The following is a 21,175-nucleotide window of genomic DNA, read 5'->3' as shown; positions in this document are numbered from 1 at the left end:
CCTGGACTGTCCCTCACACCTTAAACCTGACATGCTTCATAGTCATGTGCTCGCTTAAACGCGCCTGTATACGATGGGAAAGCCACCTTGGCTGTCAAAGACAGTACTTGCTATAATTTTACTCGCATGTTGCCCCAGTTTCGCACGCGCACAAGACGCGGATGTCGCAGAATCCTATGAGGACATAGTGCTCAAAATTAAGTCTGCTTCAACCGCGAATGAGACGCGCGTCCGTGTAGCGCTGGTGCCTGGTCGACGGTATTCCATCGCTGACTCGCTGACTTCTGGCGGCCTGGACGCTCTGGTGCTCGAGGGCATACCTAGCAACAACCCAGATGACCTGCCAGTGCTCGAGTGCACGGATGGAGCCTCGGTCCTGGTGTCCAACGCTTCCACCATCGTGCTCGCGAACGTGCGAGTTGAGGGCTGCACCGGCCCCGCGGTCCTCCTTCAAAGTCCTATTGACGCGGGGGTGCAGAGGCCAGTGAACTGGACTCTCTCAAATGTGGCATTTGCTGGTAACCTGGCACAAGTAAGAGGGGCTTCAACGGGCAGGCCGGGCGTGTGCGTGCCGGTTCAGTGCTTGCGGTGTGGGATTCGCGTACGTCCCTTTCCGACGGCCTCTCCACCCCGAAACTGCAGGGCCCGCCGGTGCGGCCAACACAGCCGCGCTCTGTAGCTTTTACAGCGTCAGCTGTCATGGCCGCGGACCTCCAGGGGTCTCTAATGATCAGCGGCTGCACTTTTACGGCGAACGGAGGCGCACCGCAAGCAGACCTGGCACATGCCACGCCGCCGGTGGGAGTGCTGTGCACCGGGGACGACGCCGCCACCTGCGGCGTTTCTGTGACAGACAGCAACTTTCTGAGAAACTACGGCTCCGTAGCGTCAGGCATGCTGCTGCAGACCATGGGCTCCGCAACCGTCACGCTCTCAGGAGTTGACTTCACAGACAACACGGCCAGCTGGACCTCCCTCCGCACCGCCAGCATTGCCGTCCGCACAGCCGTACCCGCATCCGCCTTCCTGCACCTCATTCAGAGTGCAGGACCGGCCATCGTGCAGATTAGAGCTTCGGACGTCTCGTTCAGCAACAGCAGCAGCTCGCACGGGATGTCGGTTTTGCGGGTGGATGATGTGAACGATAAGGCAACCGTCACCGCAATTGAGCTCACACGCGCCACTTTCACCCGCCAGACGTCCGGCGCGTCCGCATTGTTGTTGGTCGGCCTGCGCCAGATCACAGCGACTGGCTTGACGGTTGAGGGCAGCACTTGCAGCTTGAATGGCGTTGACGGCCAGCGGTTTCTCAGCGCTGGTTCGTGCGTTTGCATCGGCGTGGAGGAGGATGAGGGCCGCACCAGCTCCGTGGACCTGACGGATGTGGCCATTCTGAACAACACAGCTGAGAACTCAGCGGCGCTCTTCATTACGACCTACTACCAGGTCATGCCGCGCCTGGCCGCAGCTGCGACTGCAGGCCGCCTGAGCGTGTCAGGCCTGCGCGTGGAGGACCAGACCTCAACCGTGTTGGCGTCAGCCGCGAGTTTCTCCTACCTGTCATCCGTAACCGTCACCGGAGGAAGTATTGCGCGCAATCTTGCCGGCGGTGGATTGCTGATTGAGGGCGCAGCATCAGAGCAAGCTGCGGACGTGACCGTCAGCGGGGTAACGTTTACGGGCAACACCCGCCAGCTGCAGAAAGACGCTCAAGGCAGGACGCAGTCGTCTCTCAGTCGAGGCGGGGGCCTGTACATCACCAACGCGGTGACCGTGTCGCTCACGGACGTCGCATTCTTTGACAACGTTGCCGAACTCAGCGGTGAGTTTTACGGTGTACATAAACAGTTCGGTTGCGTGAACCCGCTGCGGGCTAGGCACTCTCCTTTCCCATGTTTTGGTAGCGCGCGACCTTGCCGTATGACACCTGTTCCGTGCTCTTTCATCATAGGCGGTGCGGCCATTTTTGAGTCCCTCGCTTCTCTGGCGGTTGCAAACGTAACCGCCGGGAACAATAGTGTTGGCGAGAGCACCGCCGCTGAAGGCGGCGATGGCGGCGCTTTCTTCATCAGCGGCGTCTCTGGGCTAACCACATTCGGCGGGGGCACGTTTACGCGGAATAGCGCATTTAGAAATGGCGGCGCGCTGGCGATTCAGGAGTCAGGACAGCTCTCCCTCATAAATGTCACTTTCAACAGCAATGACGCTGGCGGCTCAGGTGGGGCGGTGGCGTTGCAGCAGCTCTCGGGTGAGGACGACCCTAGCGGCTTCCTGCAGTGTAACTTCACCAGCAACACAGCGCGTGTGCAGCTGAACGTCAAGGACTCGGAGACCATCACTGCGCCCAGCACGGGCGGCGGCGGCGCCATTGCCGCCGCCGACGTGTCAAACGGCATGCGGCTTGAGAGCTGTGTGCTGGTTGGCAACTCTGCCACGCACGCTGCGGGTGGCGCCGTCAACATCCAGACCTCTCGTTACCTGCTCGTGAGCTTCACAGCCGCAAAACGCAACAGCGCGGGCACCAACGGGGGCGCTTTCTTCATTAGTAACATGGCGTCGGAAACCAGCTCCTGGATGCCGAAGAACAGCTTTGAGCAGAACACCGCCGGCCTCGCGACGGGCGGCAACAGTGGTCTCGGCGGCATGGGTGGGGCCATTTTCGCCGAGACCAGCACCATTGCCACAACCTGCTCATCCTTCATCGGCAATGCGGCAATAAGGGGCGGCGCGATCTACGCCCGGCTGCAGGCCCGCATAGCGATGCTGGGTGAGCAGGACCTCTCAGACTGCACTGCCCGCGCGACGCTGGCAGCCGTGTCGCGTGCCACGTCAGCCTCGGCCCCCACGCTCTACCCGCCGCAAGGCTTCACCGCCGCCGCCGAACCCGCGTCGTACGGCAGCGTCTTTGCCAACAACACAGCGCTCAGCGGCGGGGCGGTCTTCGCGCAGGACAGCACGGTGTGGGTGTTTGAGAACCCGGAGCCCAAATGGTTTACGTACGGGCGCAAGGGAGTGCTGTTTGCCAACAACACAGCCTCCTCCGGCGGCGCGGTGCTCGCCTACTCGGCCCTGGCCGTCACCGTCCGCGCCGACTTCTACAACAACAGCGCCGATGCGGCGGCGGCCACGCAAGCCGTGGCGGCGCGGCTGGGCGTGCCAGCCTCCAGTCTGGCGGCGGCAACGGAGCCGGGCGCCGGCGGCGCGCTCGCAATCATCGGCAGCGAGCAGTCGTCGCTGACGCTCACCGACAGCGCCTTTGTGGGCAACAGCGCAGTGGACGGCGGCGGGTTGTACCTGGCGGCGAGCGAGGGCTGCAGCAAGCCTGACAGCTGCTACGTGGCGTCCGTGCAGGGCGTAATAATGGAGCGCAACGTGGCGCTGGGCGGCGGCGGCGGAGGTGTGTTCTGGGAGTATCCGGGCCTGCTGAGCATGACCTGCGCCGCGCCGGCAGAGCTGGCGCCGCCGCCCTCGCCGCTGGGCGACGGCTCGGGTGACGGCAGCGACGGCGGCGGGTTTGTGGACCCCGGGCTTGGCGGCGCCGAAGCGCCGCCGACCCAGCCGCCGCCGCTGACGCCAACGGCGCCGCCTAGCCCCTCCCCGCCGCCGCCGCCCTCGCCGCCGCCGCAGCCGTACCCGCCCTCGCCGCCGCTGCCCCCGCCGCCGGCCGAGTACCACCGCGCGCCGCCAGTCGTGCTGCCCGACGCGCAGCTGCGCGCCTGCGACAGCTGGAGCGGCAACGCCGTGGAGGGCGGCGGCTACGGCCCGGACGTTGCCTCAACAGGCTTCGACCTGGTGTCGTCGCCGCACTATCTGGACTTCTACACCTCCTCGGCGCCTGTTCAGGCCAACCTGTCGGTCTTGGACTACTACGGGCAGCGCATGTCGGGCGGCAACCGCAGTGTGGTCATCCGCGCCGTCAGCGTGCAGGTGAGGGGTGGGGCTCGAGGAAGAGACTAGAGGAAGGGTGACGGGTAGCGGGCACGGCCGCAGCGGGGTGGTGTTGCAAGGCGGCCGGTGACCCAATGCCATAGCGTTGCGGGGGTGCGATGCGCCTTCGCTGGCCAAGCAATAGCGTGGGCATGCGCAAGGTTGTAACCTGACCGGTTTACCACCCCTACCAACCTCTCAGCTTCATCCCAGCCCCACCTCACACACATTCCCGCCGTACTTCCGCCCCCAGGTGTTCGGCCAGACCTACATGGCGGCCGACGGCGGCCTGGCGGAGTTCGACGACCTCAAGCTGCGCGCGCAGGCGGGATGGCATGACGTGGACTTCGCGGCGGAGACAGCGTACCGGCAGCTGTCCGCCAGCGGGGTGAGGGAGGAAGGGAGGTTGGGGTTAACTCTGAGCCCATCCCGCAAGGAAGAGGGAGGATTGGGGATTGGGGAACGGGAGCGGCTGCTGTCGCAGCTCCCACCGGTCCACGACCTGGGACACGAGGGGCCGGGCTGGAAGGGACTTGGAGGTGGCGAAACGAGGATTGGAGTGGGGTGGGATGGGATTGGAAGACAGCGACAGTGATGGGGACGATGGGCTGGCAATGCGGGTTGGAGGCGGCAGCAGTGCGGTGCGGGCGGGGCCCGTTCCCTCGTCTCCAGCCCATGCGGGCTGGGCACAACCCAGCCGTCTCTTCGACTGCGCCATGTGTATCTCCCGTGCCTGTCATACCCATCCGCCCCGTCCTTGTTTCCCCTGCCCCCACCGCCGCAGCTGTCGCTGTACGTGCGGCCGTGCACCATTGGCGAGTACCTCAGCCCCACGCTGGACCAGTGTCTGGCCTGCTCGCCCGGCTACTACAACTTCAACCACACCGCCAACCTGTGCAACGCCTGCGACACCCAGGCCGCGCTGTGCAGCGACCCCGAGTTCCCGGGCATGATCATCCCGCAGGACGGCTACTGGCACTCCAACTTCTTCAGCGAGCAGGTGTGTGTGTATATGTGTGTATGTGTTTGTGTGTGTGTGTGTGTGTGTGTGTGTGTGTGTGTGTGTGTGTGTGTGTGTGTGTGTGTGTGTGCGTTTGCGTGTGTGTGTGTGTGGGGGGGGGGGGCGGCGTGAGGGTGGTGAAGGCTGGATCAGGGGGTCGCGCAAGGCTAGGGCGGTGGCTGTGGCGGGGCCCGGCAAAATGAGTCCAGCTTTTTCCACCAGCTGCTGGCCAAACAGTAGCCCGTGTCGCACGAGCGTGCAGTCCCATGTACACAATATTTAACTTTCCCGGCCGCAGCTATTTGCGCCTCCCACGCGCCCGGCAACCCTCACCTCCCGCGCGTGTCCCCTCTCTCCTCTCGCCCCCTCCCTCCCTCCCTGGTGCCCAGGTGATGGACTGCCCCAACGGCGACGCCTGCACCTACGACAACCGCACACAGGCGCTGTCGGACGTACAGCAGCGAGTCATGGCAATGGCCCTAGCCATCCAGGAGTCCCTCGTCACCCGGCCCAACGCCACCTCCACCCCCACCACCTCTCCAGCTGCTTCAGGAGCGGTCAGCAGCGCGGATGGCAGCAGCAGTAGCAGCAGCAGCAGCAGCAGCAATGGCAGTAGCAGCATCGCTCAGCGAGTGCTACTGCAGGAGCGCTATCAGGAGCTGAGGCGGTTGGCCGGGGACATCGTGGCCAGCCTGGAGCTGGGGTCGGGCGGACGTGGCCGCGACAGCAGCTCACCCGGGCTTCCCTCGTCCTCCTCCTCGTCCTCCTTGGGTGCCGTAGCCATTCGTGTGGACACAGACTCGGCCCACAGCGCCTCGCGGTCTGCAGCCGACGTGCGGCGCTGGCGCGCAGAGCTGGGGTCGGCGGAGGCGCGCCCGCTGCTGCCGGCGCCGCTGCTGGCGCTGCGGGCGGCCATGCGGGAGCTGCTGGCGGCGGCGGGCGGTGACGCCAGCAGCAGCAGCAGCAGCAGCGCGTACGGCCCCGCGGCCGATGACGACGACTACGGCCTGCTGCTGCAGGTGCGTCCACGGTGTGTGTGTGTGTGTGTGTGTGTGTGTGTGTGTGTGTGTGTGTGTGTGTGTGTGTGTGTGTGTGTGTGTGTGTGTTAAAGAGCACAAGGAAAACATCACGCGTAGGACAGTGTCTGCGATGCAGATGGTGTGTGTGTATGTGTGTGTGTGTGTGTGTGTGTGCAAATACCAGCCTAAACTAGCCAAAACCAACGAAAACGAGCGGGAGGGGGGGAGGGGGAGGGCTGTGTGCGGCGTGGTGTGGCGTGTGTGCGGCGTGGCGTGGCGGCAGCAGGACCGGATGGGAAGGGTTGCCATCTCGCGTTGGTTGGCACCCATGTGGCTTCATGCGTGGCCTGGCACAGTCCAACGCAAAGCATTCGCAGATACCTACCTGACGCACGTCCTCCCCTCCTCATGCTCGATGTGACCCCCCCGGGTAGCGTCTACCATTTCCATAATGCTAATCATTGAATGTAACCCGCCCCCCCCCCCCCGGGTACAACACACCGGCTCAGGCTGTGTCGGTCCTGTACTCCAACTACACCGCGGCCCTGTGCGCGCCCGGCTACGTGGGCGTGCTGTGCGGCAGCTGCGACGTCGGTTACGGCTCCACCGGGCCCGCCACCTGCCGCCTGTGCCCCAGCGCGGTGAGGCGCACGTGCGCGGGCTGTGCCTGGCTGCGGATAGATAAGGCATGCGCGCTGCAGCTGCCGCGTTGCTTTTCTGCCTAGCTGTGTAGGTTAGCCCAAGGCGGCCCCTAGGCGCTGCGGTCCACTGCATGTCCTTTGTCAGCTTTCCGGTACTGCTGGTGGCATGCACGCCTTGCCTCACACGCAACGCTGCCCCACTCCGCCCGGTTTCGCCCCCCAGGCCGCCAACGCCGTGTACTACACACTGGCCATCATGCTGACCATGGTCATCCTGGCCTGGACCATCCGCTCGCTGCTGACTCAGGTGCGGCCGCCCTTCAGCGGCCCCGTACCGCGCACGCGGACCGTACACGCAGAGGACCTACCGCATGACATCCCCCGGCGTGCTGTCTCGCCGTCCATCCACACCGCCTTGCCTGCCACCTCGCTGCACAGCGGGATCCGTTCCTGCCTACCCGCTTGCGTCTGCGCCCATCCCGCTCATGGCCCCATCCTGTACCCCTGCGGCTCCCCTCCCCCCGTCTCCCAATGCCCTGACTCATTAAAGCAAACCCCGCCCTCCTCGTTCCTTCGTGTCGCTCCTTCCGCAGTCCATGATCGCTGCCAACCGCGCGCGCAACACACGCAAGTGGGAGGTGATGGGCGAGATGCGCATCATGGGCCGCCCGGTGGTGGACGCGCAGCTCATGTCGGTGCTGGATGACGACGAGCTGCCCGACATGGAGCCGCCCGCGGGCCCCATCTACGGCAGAGGTGCGGCTCGTCGTTGGCGGTTGGGTTGTGGTTGAATGGGGCCTTTGCATGGGAACGGTACGACAGTGTCATGCATGGACGGCGGGTGTTCAAGGGAGGTAGTGGGGCCACATGGACTCGAACCCATGCCCATGCTCATGGGTTCGTGACGGGGCGCGATGTGCGCGGCCGTGCAGCGCTGGGGCAAAAGGGGTGCATACCCAGGCTGACGCCCATCCGGACCCCTCTTCCCCCTTCTTATTTTCCTCCCATGCCGTTCTGGCCCCTCACAGCCCTGCCCGCCAATCTGGCCGGCGGCCTGGCGCAGCTGCGGCTGGCCTACCGCGCCGGCGGCCTCCACGACGACGGCTCCCAACACACCGCCAGCGGTCCCTACAACGCCGGCGGCGCCTTGGGAGGAGGTGGCGGCGGCGGTGCCAGCGGGCCGTTCGGCCGCGGCAGCACCGCCGCCTACCAGGACTCTGGCTACCTGTCCGAGCAGGCAGTGCCCATCGCGCACGCGCACTCCGCTCTGTCCGCTGCGGGCAGTGCGGCGCTGCGTGTGACGCGTAGCAACCACCCCACCAGCTACAGCTACAGCGGCTGGGGCGCGCCTGCTGCCCCCGCGGGGGGAGCCTTCTCCGCCACCAACATGACCACATACGCCGGCCTGCAGCAGCAGCTGCAGATGCAGCACTCCGCCATGTCGCAGCAGCAGCACCACCACCACCAACAGCACCAGCAGCCGCACCTCACCGCCCAGCGCATATCGCTGCAAGCCCAGCAGCTCTCGCAGTCGCAGTCACAGCAGCCGCTGGCAGCGCAGGCGTCGGCGCCTGTCATATCCGAGCGGCCGGGCCTGCCGCCACTGCCGCCGGGGCGCGGCTGGAGCCTGCGCCGCAGCCAGGCGTCCGCAAGCGTCCTGCCCGTCGCGACGGGGGGTGGCGCCGCCGCCCTCGGCTACGGCACTGGCACCTCCGGAAGCATCTCGCCTGCAGTCGGCGGCGGCCGGCACTTCAGCGGCAGCCAGTTCCCCAACCCGCTCGCGAGCTCCTCCGGCGCGCCCCTCAGCAGCTCGCCGCCCGCCGCCGCCGGCCCCCATTTCTCCCCCTTCGCCTCCTACCAGGCCGCCGCGGCCGCGGGCGCCGTCGCCAGCGCCCGATCCACTGCCCTGCTCAGCACCGGCGGCGGAGCCGACCCCGACCCCGACGGCTACGCCTTCGGTGCCGCCTCGTCTTCGGCCGCGACCGCGGCCGCGGTGGGGCTTCTGACGATGCCGAGCCGTGGCGTGTCAAACCAGGGTGGTCTGGACCCCTCACCGTTGTCGGCCGCGGTGCAGCTGACCACCGCGGCCGGCGAGGTGCAGGAGCTGGCGGCAGTGGACGAGGAGGAGCAGCTGACCAGCTCGCATGGGTCTCGTGAAACGCAGGTGTACGCCGCTGCGCCTTCCGTCGGCGCGCCCTCGGCGGCCGCGCTCTCCACTGGCCCGCCGTCTGCAGGCGCCCCGTCGGCGGGTGCGGGTGCGGGAGCGGGCGTGGGCATGGCCGCGGGAGCGGGAGGAGCCGCGAGCGGGGGCGTGCTCACGTACCGCGTGTCACTTGGCAGCCAGCACGAGCAGGAGGGGGCTGGCGAGCTCCGGCGGACGTCGCTGGCGGGTCCCTCCATGCACCGCCTCTCGCGCTCCCGCGGCCCCAGCCACAATGGCGTCGCCGAAGACCGGGAGGGCTGTGCGCGCTTGCCGCGGCCTCAGCTACAAGTGCAGCTGCCGTCACCGGCACAAGCACAGCAGCACAGGGAGGCTGAGATGGAGGGAGCGGGCCCGGAGCAAGAGCAGCAACAGGCGCAACAAGAGCAGGATCCAGAGCAGCAGCAGGACAGGGGCGAGGGCGAGGGCATAAATCCGCGCGATTCCGCACAGGACCGCCCCGGGCACGCCACCGCGCTTGAGGCGGCGCAGGCGGCACTCAAGGGCCGCAAGCGTGGCGGCGGCGACGGCGAGCCCAATGGCAAGAATGGCGGCGACGGTGGCAAAGGCGGCGGCGGCAAGGACCGCCAGCACCCTCAGCAGGGCGAGGGGGACGAGGAGCAGCAGCAGCAGCAGCAGCAGCAGCAGATGCCGCAGTCCTATCCGGCGCCGCAGCAGGGCCAGGGCCAGGCAGGCTACGGTCCGGAGCCGCCGTACCTGCGGCCGCACGCCTCCGTCCCATACCCGGCGGCTCCGCCGCCGCCCCCCGCCGTGCCGGCGCCGCGCGCCGCCCGCGCGCGCCGCGCCAGCGCCGGTGTGTACGGCCCCTGCGGCTCGCCTTTCGGCATGCCGCCGCCCGGCTACCCCCACCCTTACCCGCAAAGCCCGGGCGCTGGCGCCGGCGTGGCCAGCCCTTTCTACCCCCCAGTCATGGCTGCCGGCGGCGGCTTTGCCGGCCTGGGTGGCGGCGGCGGCGCCGCCGCCGCCCACGTCAGCATGGCGGAGGCGCTCCTGTCGCCACGCATGGCGTCCGCCACCGCCGGCGTGCGCCGCCACCCCTTCTTTGGCGGCGTGGACCGGGACGGCAACGACGTCATTACTAATGTCGTACCGCGTGCCGCCGGCAGCTTCCTCGCCACCAACCGCCGCGGCAGCCTGCTGAACCTCATGGCGGCGGCCTTCAGCGGCGGCGCCGCCAGCGGCAGCGGCATGGCGGCGGCGGCGGCGGCGCCCGCGCCGCCGCCGGCGCCGTACATCACGCCTGTCGGCCGCTTTGCGGCTGGCGCCTACGGACCCATCGCCGCCGGCGCCTCCCCAGTGCTCATTCCGGCTCACGGCAGCGGCGGCGGCGGCTCGCTGGTCGTGTCGCCGCGTATGGCGTCGGCGACGGGCATGCCGTCCGCCTTTATGGCGGAGGTGTTGCGTCGGCGCACGCGCGAGGACGCCCGCCGCGTCGGCCGCGCCGCGCGCAGCGGCAGCGGCGCTGGCAACCCCAGCGCGGAGCCGACGCCGACGCCAGGCGCCCTGGTGCTGGAGAACGCCGCCGCCGCCGGCGTCAGCGGCACCGCCGCCGGCCTGGTGGCCGCCCTGAACGTCGGGCGCAGGTCCGTGACCAGCCTGGGTGCGGTGCTCCGGAAGCGGCTGGCGGGGTCGGCGCTGCTCAGCGCCGGCGGCGTCAGCAGCGGCGCGGGAAGCGGCGGACCGAACAGCGCGGAGATCGCCGCCGCCAGCCGCGCCGCCAGCGGCAGTCGCGGGCCGCTGCCGCTCGGCCCGGCTGGGCTTGGCAGCGCCGGCCCTGGTGCCGCCAGCGGCCCGGGCGGCATCAGCGGCGGCGGTGCGCCGTTGTCGGGCAGCATCATCCGCGGACTGGGCCTGGAGGGCGCGGGTGTGGTGGATGAGTTTGGTGTGGATGATGACTATTGCTACTACGGCATGAGCAGCGGCAGCCCCTGGTCTGGAGCGATGTCGCAGCAGCAACAGCAAATGCAAACGCAACAGCAACAGCAGTACGCGCCTATGCAGGCCTTTGGAATCAGCGGCGGAGGTGGCGGCGGTGGCATGCCGCCGCCGGACTACCCGGGCACCGGCGGCGGCGGTGGCGGCCCAGGAGGCTATGGCGAATTCAGGGACATTGGTGGGGCGGGCGGGTACCCCCGTGACAGCGCGCCGCACCCCAGCGGCAGCGGAAGCGGCAAGGTGGTCAACTCCATCGCCGCCAACCCCGCGCCCAAGCCGCTGCAGGACGCGGCGGTGATCAAGATCTTCATCAGCTATGTGCAGGTGGGTGGGTGGGTGCGCCTCTGCCTGCTGGTGGTGGTGAAATGGTTTGTGCTGGGTAGGCTACATGCAACTCTTGTCCCCAACCATCCTGTGTAACACGGGATACCAACCCATGGATATCTAAAAATTCCGCCTGCACCGGTCTGACTTGCTCCAGCGCATCGTGAGACACTCGCATGTGTCTTACCCGCTCACATTACGAGACTCACACATGCACATACCGTATCATTTCCCCTGGTCCCCACAGATCCTGGCGCTGACGCGCGCGGTGCCCATCCCCAACCTGCCTCGTGCGCTGCTGGGCTACATGCGCTTCTACGACCAGATCACAGCCATACCCGGCAGCCTGGTGAGAGCGGGGTCGGGAGGGACGGGAGGGGGGCTTGTAGATACCAGCCCAAACCAAACCAAACCAAGCCAAACTAGCGGAGCACAGGCAGAGGCGTTATTTGCAAGCGATGATAATATGGGAGGGGGCCGAGGCGTCGTGGAGCAGGGGGGGGATAGAATGCCCGAGTCCAACAAGCTGGGCCCGAAGGTGGAGACGCAGGTGCTACTTGCAACTGGGGACAGCGTGCGGCATGGAGCCATGCATGGTAGCACGGGGCACGCATGGGGCCACCACACAACCCCGCGTCACTGCCGCTTCTCCTGCTGCACCACCCGGCACACTTCCAATCCTCACCAGCGCCCTCACACACCCTTGTCCTCCCCCGCCCATGCCCGCTGTCGCCTCTGCCTGTGCTCCACTAATTTGGCTTGGTTTGGTTTGCTTTGGGCTGGGGTGTTCAAACCACCCCCATTGCTATTCCCCAAGATTGTCTACCTGAACTTATCATGAATGGACCCCCCCCCCGCGCTGCTGCTCCTCTTTAGGTGTCACTGGACTGCAGCCTGCCGGACGCGACGGGTGTGCCCAAGGCCATGCAGCGCATCATCCTGGCCGCCCTGGCGCCGCTGTACGTGTCCGTAATCGTGGGCCTGGTGTGGGTCGGCCTCATGCTGCCCGTGTACCGCCAGGAGAGGTGCGTGAGAGGCCGCGCGCGTGTGTGTGTGTGTGTGTCTGTGTGTGTGTCTCTGTGTGTGTCTCTGTGTGTGTGGCTGTGGGCCCGTGTCTGTGTGTTGCTTTGTGCAAAGGGATCTCTGGGGGCAGCTTGTAGCTTCTTCCTTCCTGTTTTCCAACCACGGATTCTGCAACCAAACCCTGTGTGGGTTTTACCAACCGAGCCCTTTGTCCGCACGTCTGCACACTCGCAGGCGCGCCGCGCTGCGCGCCGCCGACGTGCCCACGCTGCGAGGCGTGGCGCTGCGCTACCTGCCGCCGCGGCTGCTCATGTCCTTCGCCACCGTCATGTTCTACTTCTACCCCAACACCGTGCGGGCGCTGCTGTCCATCTTCAGCTGCGTCAGTGTGGATGACGGCTATACGGACAACGCACTGGCGGTGAGGGCGGCTGCGGGGCGGAGGTGGTGGTGGTTGAGGGTGGCAGAGGTGGCGGTGTTTTGGAAATGAGAATGAGCAGCATCCGGCCTCTCTGCTGGCATTGGGCCGGTGCTGGGTCTGGGACACGGTGGTATGGCATGCACTGGGCCTCTTTTAATTTGCTCTACCGTAACAAACACTTGTAAATCGCACGCCAACGACATGTGATTCAGCCATATTTTTCCTCGCTCTCCCATTGGCTGGGGTCTGGGAGGTTTGACACACACCTGCCACGCTCTTACAAACGCGCAGGTGGCTGCCGGGCTGCACGCGGGCAAGTACTGGACGCTGGACTACGACGTCCGCTGCTACGTGGGGCAGCACCTGGCGCTGGCCATGGGGCTGGGCGTGACGGGGCTGCTGCTGCTGGCGGTGGGCTGGCCGCTGGGCGTGGCGCTGTGGCTGTACGACAGGTGAGCAGGAGGGCGGAGGAGGTAGAGGAGGGAAGGAGGAGGGAGGAAAGAGGTGGAGGACATATGGGGGGTGATGGGGTTGTGCCCAAGCCCAATGAACATGTCGCATGTGGTGGGGATGGGGGTTACGGTATCGCCTCTCCTGTGCACCCTACTGCTAGTACAACAACGACTCACACTGCTTCCATACGCGCCGCCACTGAACCGCCGCTGCCCCTGCCGCGCCTCCGCCGCCTCCGCTGCAGGGCTGGCCGCCGCGACCAGCAGTTGGACTTCAGCGACTTCAGCCTGGTGGTGTACAGCAGCTACAGGGAGCTGTACCTGCTCAAGTGAGGGAGGGGGCGAGGAGGAGGAGGAGGGAGGGGGGGAGGGGGGAGCTGTACCTGCTCAAGTGAGACGGGGGAGCTGGAGGAAAAGGGGAGGGAGGGAGGGAGGGAGGGAGGGAGGGAGGGAGGAGAGGAGGAGGAGGAGGCGGGGCAGCGCTGTAAGGCAAGCATGTCTTTTGCCGGGATCGTCCGCACACCTACACACCGCATGTACCGTATCCATGCACCCCCCTTCCCTCCCTACCCTGGCAGGTACCTGTACTGGGAGAGCATCATCATGCTCCGCCAGCTGTGTGTGGCGGTGGTGGTGGTGCTGCTGGCGCACAAGGGCGTGGCGGTGCAGATGCTGGTGGTCATCGCGGTGGTGGCGGGCGCACTGGTGCTGCAGCTGTGCGTGCAGCCCTTCAAGACGCCGGTGAGAGTGTGTGCGCATGTGTGTGTATGTGTGTGTGGTTGTGCGGGAGGGGGGGGGGTGATTCCAGCCCGAGCTGAACCAAACCAATCCGAGCTAGCGGAGCACAGGCAGGGGCGGGGAGGGGGGATTGAGGGGAGGGAGGGAGGCGGTTGCAGCGGGGCGCATCTTGTACCGTTCAGGCATGAAGCAGCCGCATAGGGCTGCTGTTCAAACCGTGTACATGCGTGCCGTACTTGCCGCCCTTCCTTGCCAAACCCTGAACCACCACAACCACCACAACCACCACAACCGCCTCACGTGCCCCGCCAGACCATGAACCGGTTGGAGGAGACGTCGCTGGTTGTGATCATGATCACCATCTACCTCAACCTCTACTACATCTCGCCGGTGAGCTCCCCCCCCCCGCCGTGTGCACACGCACTCCGCCCAGCACCTGGCACGCACTTCCTGTCCCAGCGGCGCTCCAACCGGTACACCCCACCACGTTCCGCCCGGCTGTCGCCAACACACTCCCGACCCGCCCACCCACCCCTCCCAACACCACTGCCGCCCCTATCCTGCCTCTCTCAACATGCCTCTCCCAAAATACCGCCGCCCTGCAAAGCTACCTATACCTATACCTGTACCGCAACACCTATCTGCATCCCACAGGACATCAGCCAGGCTTCGCGTGTGGCTCTGGAAATTGTAATCGTGTTGCTGAACGCGGTCATGCTGGCGGTGTTTGTGTACTTCATCACGCGCACAAGCTGGGACAAGCAGCTGGACAAGATGGGGCTGGACCGCCGCCGAGTGTACGAGATGGAAGCAGGCGAGATCCAGGTACGAAATCGAACCAGTGCTGTCGCCGCCGGGCGCGTGTATGCGGCAACACCAATCTGCCGCCTACGTAGATGCGTCGCAGTGACTGTGCGATGGGACTGGCGCCGGTTAGTTACAAGGCGATTTATGTGTGGACGACCCACATGTCGCTGTATCACAGCGGCCAATTTCCAATCTCCAATGCAACCTCCTGATCTCTGCTTCGCGGCCTCTTGCCTCGCCCCCTCCAGGCGTCGCTGCGGCGCAAGTACGGGCGCCGCACCGCCGCGCTGCTCACGCGCGCCGTCACCTTCGCGCAGCGCTTCCGCTCCGTCCAGGCGCAGCTCAGGCACACCAGCAGCACCATGCGCCAGCAGCTGGCGCAGCTGCCCCTCCGGGCGCTCACGGGCAGCAGGTGCGTGATAGCGGCGGGAAGGTGACGGGGGGAGGTGGCGGTGTGGCTTACTTTGGGGTGCCCGCCGCTCGCGTTGATTGGTGGTCGTGCGCCTGTGCGCGTTTCCTGCACGCAACGCGTCGCTCTTAAATGCTACCGCTCCTCAACACGCGCGCGCACAACACTTTTTAAAAACGGTGTTGAGTAATTCTTCTTCTGCTGCTTTGCACACAATGTACGCAGCCGCGGGAAGGCCGACAGCGCCAAGTCGCTGGACCCAGTGGACGGCGAGGGCAAGAACCACAAGAACGCGCTGGAGGTCGATGGAACCGGTGCGGAGGCGCAGGGTCAGAGCGGGGCGGAGCCCCACAACGGCAAGCAGACGGAGCGAGGCAGCCGCGGCTACGAGTCGGGCGGTCTCGGCAAGGGCGCTTCGGGCGGAGGGGCAGCGGTGAAGGACCGCGACAGCGCGGCGGCGGCGGACGGCCGCGTGCGGAAGGAGCTGGAGGCGGTGGCGGCGGCGGATGGGGACGGCGGCCGCCGTGCTGGTGGGGGCGGCGGGGAGGCGGTGTTGGGCCGTCAGCCAGAGGTGGCGATGGAGCTGGAGGAGGAGGGCTTGGACGTGGGCGCTGCTGCGCGCTGTGGGAACAAGCGGCATTAGGGAGCTAGGTACAGAAGCGCGTGAGCCTTTCGGAATGAGACCAACGACATTGCGGTACAGAGCTTGTTGAAGCGCGCCCGCGTGGCGTGCCAGGCACTGAAGCTTTCATTGCGACCTCGGAGACGAGACGCCATTCTACATATCGACGGCTTTATTCTTCGTGCCCTGAGGGTTGTAGAGAGGGTTGATCCAAAGGAGTTGTACGACCGCGTGTGTGCAGATGATACATAGTAATTGTTGTGTGCTTATTTTTGCGTGGGGTGTGTCCTCGCTGGGGGCTTTGCCACCAAGCTGAGAAGCGGGGTGGAGTGGGGATTGTCTATTCCAATTTCCAACCAAGGGTCCGTCCTGATGGCAGCACAGGCAGTTCCGGGCGCGTGCGTGGCTCTGCTGCCGAGGGATGCTGGCTCCCCGCCCAGGTCGTTGCGTTCTGTTGACATGTTGATTATTAGTTGCGATCCAGTTTCTGGCCATTGTATGTAGTCTGGGCCAAGCGACCAAGTGCGGCAGGCAACCGTGGTGAGCCTGCAGCCTGCAGGGAACGGCTCTGCCGGTGGTGTGGTGGTAGATGAAGCACGCCTCGTCCTTATGTCCATGTAATGTATGAACGTATCGAACTCTGGAGCGATGCGGAAATTGCGGAGCCTCCATGGCTCCATCCCTAAGTTCCCGCTGGCCCGCCCACATACGGGTCTGTTCAGGGGAGGGCTTGTTCCTGATGGCTTTCGACTTTCGTTGTGTTTTGCGCAGCCCAGCGACGTCCGCAGTTCCGCAACAGGGATGCAACAGGATGCACCAGGCAACGTGGGGGTTTGGTAACAGGGGAACAGGTTGACTTGCGATAGAGCCAACTGGATACGGTATGGAAACTCCGGCGCACATTGACAGCGCTAGTTGGCTGGGGCCTCGCTCACCAGCCGTGTAGCCTTGTCACTGCGGCGGCCTCGTGCAAGCCCCATGTCACCACATGCCTCCTGCAGGCACGACGCCTCGTTTTCATGCCTCCATAATCGTCCAAGGATAGCCGTGACAATCGACAGGAAGCGCGCGGTAGGGGGCGGGCGACAGGGATGAAAAGGCTGAACTCGAACGGCCAACTCGACCCCACTTTTCCGCAATGATCACACTTCTCGAGCGCGGGGGTTTCCTTCTAGCCTTCGAATCGCGTGTACTCTAAAGGAGCCTTTTAATGGGCTTGGGCCGCTGTCCTGGGGAGCGGTGACTGCTGGATGCCAGCACTTATGCGTTGAGTTAACACTTTGACGGCACTTGACGGCGAACACCATCCCGCCCACTGGGAACCCCGTGTCCTTTTGATTTCTCTACAGTAGCATTACGCAGCGTAGTAAAGATCTATCACACATGCCACAAACATCCTCATACGCGACCAATTAACGCGCTGAAATGCTAGGGAAAAGAGGAGACCCGCGCGCGGCGGGAGCAGACCGAGGCTTCCTTGCGTCTGTTATAGGTGCACAAGACACAACCGCAAATACGGCGCCTTCCTCAGCCTCGGCGCGGAACCATTATGCAAGGCACAGACACATTTCTGTTCGCCACACATCGGGCCGGACGCTCGCTCCAGCGCGCCCTGGCCCCGGTCGATCGCTTTTGGAATCCTTTCAGTCTATGACAGCGTGCGGAGGGGTGATGGAAGCCGGCGACAGCGAGCAGAGTGTTGCCCATGGACAGTCGCGGCATGTCTGCGGCTCCTCGAGCAGCAGGTGAACCCAAACACGCGCTGGTGGCTAGAGCGGCGCTTTTGAAGCCAAACACCTACAAAGTGCATGGATTGAACTTCTTGTAGGGATCGTGTGCCCTTGCCTGTACGTGCGTGACATTTGTCGCCCTTGCGTCGTGATCATATGCTGGAGCTCCACCACGGCTGTCAAGAACATGTTCCCAAAATTGGTTCAGCCTCGAGCTGGCATTGCTCGAGTGCCCGAGGGACGCCAACTGACCACCTACCCGTTCGGCGCTGCCTCCCCCTGATCCCGCATAGCAGGATCCTCCAGCCAACGAAACCTACCGAGTGATGGAGCGCCCTGGCCCCTCAGCAACGGCCCTGCAGTCTGCAGGGCATGCCGCATGCCAAGTGGAGGTCAGCGTGACTGGGCTGCCCGCGGCCGACTGCTCTTAGCGCTACTTGGAGTGGTCGCCTGAAATGGTTCCCTAAACAACAGGTGCAGCTCAGGTGCACAGCTGTAGCAGTGGAACATGGGGCGATCTGTTGGGGCGTCCTGGTGTGCGGGGAAGGTGTCCTGGAGTGTCAGGGTATGCATGGGAGATGTCGGGGGAAAGTGGACCAGCGGGGCAGTCAAAGGGTTAGGCTGGCGTGCCAACGTGTTCGCGTGACCTCAGCCATCTGGGCCCAGACCCGGGTTCTCACTGCTTGGGTGTGTATATGGTAAGGCGCTCTTCCGCTAGGATCGGCTGGTGAGCTCGTTTACGCTCGTCCGAAGATGGCCCTGCGGCTGACCAAATCAAAGCCAGCCCCGCTCTAGTGCTTGCCCGGTATACCTAGACAATCACACGTTGGCATATAGCTTATAACAATACATCTAAAAAACCCTGGTGACTAGTCTTTGCTGGAATTGCGAAAACTCGCTACAGAGACTGAGGCGTCTGATTTTCATTTTGAGGTAGCATTATCATGAGGAGGGCTGCGATAAGCTCGCTGCGCCTCCTTAGGGCTGAAGCGGCGGAAGCGACTCCGGCCGTGAGCGAGAGCTTGCGAAGCTCGCCGGCGGGTGAGGCTGACGTCAAGACAAGTCTCCCGACCTTATTCAGCTGTCTTCGATTGCCTAGTACACTGGGTTTGGGAAGCACCCTCTGAAAGCTCAAACGGTTATCCTACGTGCAGGTCTGCATCAAGCTTCTCGCGCACAGCTCTCGGCTCTGACGCGGCCTTTGGGGCAACGGTACAGCTCAGCGGCTGTCCCACTCACCAAGCCGGCCGGGGCTCTCGACCTTGGTAAGTCGATGGGGTCCCTCGCCGACGATGACACGCGTGCAAGCCCACGCGACCACTGTACACCTCTAGCAGCCTGAACATGACATACATCAACATTATCAACAGATGACGATTACAACCTGCTCGTCGGCCACACGGAGCTGCACCGCAAGCACCACCAGCCCCCGGTGCCCGCGGAGACGGGCGGCCCGCTCGCCAAATACGAGGCAGGGCTCTCTACGGGCCAGTACCGGCCCGACCCCCGACAGCGCCTGACCATCCAGATGCTGCAGGTAATTGCTGTGATTGCGCCTACTGCTTGCTAGCTAGCTAGCAACGGACAGCATGGACGGGACCCGTCCCTCGGACCCTGCTCCATGCTGACCGGGGCATGCGGTGCGGGGTATGCGGTGCAGGTGCGGGCACCGTGTGTAGCGCGGCTGCGCCTCTAGGGCTACACTCGACCCGCTAAATCCTGACACGTCGTACACAACCACCAAACAAAACCCACACAGGAGCTGTACGACGACCTGCAAAAGGCGGGCGCCGACCACGCGCTGGCCAACCCGCCCACCCGCCACAAGCCCCGCCGCCGCCCCTCGGGCCTCACCATCGTGGACCACGTGGGCGAGGACGCCAAGCCCGCCGCCGCCAGCACCACCGGCGGCTGGTTCACCAGCCTCTTCAACAGCGGCAACGGCAACGGTGCTAACGGCGCCAACGGAAAGGGCGCGCACTCGCTGTCGCTAGGGCGCGAGGGCAAGTCGGCGGCGGACGCGCTGCCGGCGGTGCGCGGGCTGTACATGTACGGCGGCGTGGGTTGCGGCAAGACGATGCTGATGGACGTGTTCGTGCACACGGCGCCGGCGCACTTCCGTGTGCTGCGCACCCACTTCCATGATTTCATGCTGGAGGTGCACGCGGCACTGCGCAAGCACAGTCGCGAGGCGGACCCGTTGCTGGCGGTGGCGGACGGCATCGCGGCGCGCTGCCGGGTACTGGCGCTGGACGAGCTGTTTGTGACGGACGTGGCGGACGCCATGATTCTGAACAGGTGGGGCGCGGCTGAAGGAGGGGCTGTGGGCACTGGGCAGGCGTGTGGCAGGGAAGCACCAAAAAGGGTGGACAGCGTGCATGGGAATGCGCAAGCAAACAGGAGTTGTGTGCGTGTTGGGTAGGGGTTGTTTTTGTGTGCGTTAGGATTGAGGGTTGATGAGGGACAAAGGACCGAGGCGATGCGGCCACTGACGTCTGAAGCACTGCGAAACTACCCCCGGCCTTGGCAACCTCCCTCCTGTCTCCGCCACGCGTCGCGCCTCTGACACGCTCCGCCGCCGTTGCACTCCCACATGTAGGCTGTTCGGTCGGCTGTGGGAGCGGGGTGTGGTGCTGGTGGCCACGTCCAACCGCCCACCCGATGACCTGTACAAGGGCGGCCTGCAGCGCAACCTGTTCATGCCCTTCATTCACAGGCTCAAGGTGGGTTGACTTGCGTGTGTGTGGGTGGGGGGAGAAACGTGGGGGATTGGTGGGTGCTGTGTAGGGGGCGAGTAGCTGTCCGTGCAAGGCGTAGGGGCATGCGAAACAGGGGCCAAGAGGACGCCTTCCCCGAGCCTAACGACCGTGACTGCGAAGGCCTCGGAATGGTCGTCCAATCCCTCGAATCCCTCCCTTGCCATCCGCCCCCCTCTTCACCTTGGCTAACGCAACGCGTCACGCCTGGAACCCCTCTTCCAACACCGCCCGCCGCCCACAGAACCAGTGCCGCGCACACGACATGGCCAGCGGCACCGACTACCGCCGGCTGGCCCAGCACCAGCGGGGGCTCTACTTCGTGCAGCCCACCGCCGCCGCCATGGCGTCAGGCGCCGCCGCAGCCGCCGCCCCCTGCGCCGAGACGGCGGCGGTGGCGGCGGCCGAGGAGGAGCAGCTGGCGGCGCGGTTCAAGGAACTGACGGCGGCGGCGCCAACCGCCCCCGCGCGGATTGAGGTGGCCATGGGGCGACACCTGGAGGTGCCGCTGGCGGCGGGTGAGAGCGGGGCTGTGTGGGGATGGGGGCTGAGGGCTGCGGGGTGTTTGGGGCAGGGGGAGAGGTTGCGGCTGCGTTGGGGGCTGGCGGGGCGTGTGGCTTGTTGTGTTTGGGTCGGGGCCGTTCGTTGGCTCTATGCCGGTACGAGAGGTGACCTTGCTCCGCTCGCGCCTCGCCACACAAACACAAACACCAACAACCAGCACCAACAAGGACTGACCGCTGCATGGTGCACCTACCACAGGCAAGGCCTGCATGTTCTCGTTCGGCGAGCTGTGCGGGCGGCCGGTGGCGGCGGCCGACTACTTGGCACTCAGCGGTGAGGGCAGGCAGGGAGGGCTGCAGGTGGTGTGTGTGTGTGGGGGGGGGGGGGGGGCAGGCAGATGGGGGGGGAGGGTGGGCTGCAGGTTTGGGGGGGGGGGCCCGGCCAGGGAGGGCAGGAAGGGAGGGCTGGCAGGGGGAAGCGGGCTGGCAGGGCGGTGTCTGGGGGCGGCGGCTGCCCCCAAAAGCCCTCGGCTGCACGCCACGCCATGCAGCGAGTAAGGACAAGCTATTCTCCACCTACCAAGTCCCCTACTGCTGAACACGTGCACTCCATCCCTCGCGCGCACCCACGCAGCCGCCTACCACAC

General features: G+C 65.4%; 2 protein-coding genes across 2 annotated transcripts in view; both read left to right on the top strand.

The window, feature by feature from the left end:
- Positions 1 to 41: 41 nt before the first annotated feature.
- CHLRE_14g619400v5 (uncharacterized protein) lies at positions 42 to 16,176 on the top strand. Its single transcript, XM_043070152.1, has 20 exons — positions 42 to 532; positions 643 to 1,822; positions 1,952 to 3,927; positions 4,181 to 4,315; positions 4,712 to 4,927; positions 5,317 to 5,946; positions 6,456 to 6,587; positions 6,811 to 6,894; positions 7,181 to 7,343; positions 7,616 to 11,067; positions 11,315 to 11,416; positions 11,944 to 12,092; positions 12,325 to 12,511; positions 12,803 to 12,963; positions 13,209 to 13,292; positions 13,542 to 13,704; positions 14,014 to 14,091; positions 14,356 to 14,526; positions 14,757 to 14,920; positions 15,143 to 16,176. The coding sequence occupies exons 2-20, from the start codon at positions 700 to 702 to the stop codon at positions 15,558 to 15,560; spliced, it is 9,588 nt and encodes a 3,195-aa protein (XP_042916825.1). The 5' UTR covers positions 42 to 532; positions 643 to 699; the 3' UTR covers positions 15,561 to 16,176.
- Positions 16,177 to 18,091: 1,915 nt separating this feature from the next.
- The window catches only part of CHLRE_14g619350v5 (uncharacterized protein), a 6,537-nt gene continuing 3,453 nt past the window's right edge, over positions 18,092 to 21,175 (top strand). The window contains exons 1-7 of the mRNA XM_043070151.1: positions 18,092 to 18,310; positions 18,424 to 18,534; positions 18,640 to 18,806; positions 19,029 to 19,567; positions 19,869 to 19,992; positions 20,270 to 20,543; positions 20,788 to 20,862. Of these exons, the coding sequence (XP_042916824.1) occupies positions 18,214 to 18,310; positions 18,424 to 18,534; positions 18,640 to 18,806; positions 19,029 to 19,567; positions 19,869 to 19,992; positions 20,270 to 20,543; positions 20,788 to 20,862 (1,387 nt within the window). The 5' untranslated portion in view covers positions 18,092 to 18,213. The remainder of the gene's footprint in view (positions 18,311 to 18,423; positions 18,535 to 18,639; positions 18,807 to 19,028; positions 19,568 to 19,868; positions 19,993 to 20,269; positions 20,544 to 20,787; positions 20,863 to 21,175) is intronic.

Source organism: Chlamydomonas reinhardtii, chromosome 14 (genome assembly GCF_000002595.2).
Source record: "Chlamydomonas reinhardtii strain CC-503 cw92 mt+ chromosome 14, whole genome shotgun sequence".
Lineage (NCBI taxonomy): Eukaryota > Viridiplantae > Chlorophyta > Chlorophyceae > Chlamydomonadales > Chlamydomonadaceae > Chlamydomonas > Chlamydomonas reinhardtii.
The sequence above is the reverse complement of the archived record's forward strand: the minus strand, read 5'-3'. Positions and strand labels throughout refer to the sequence as shown.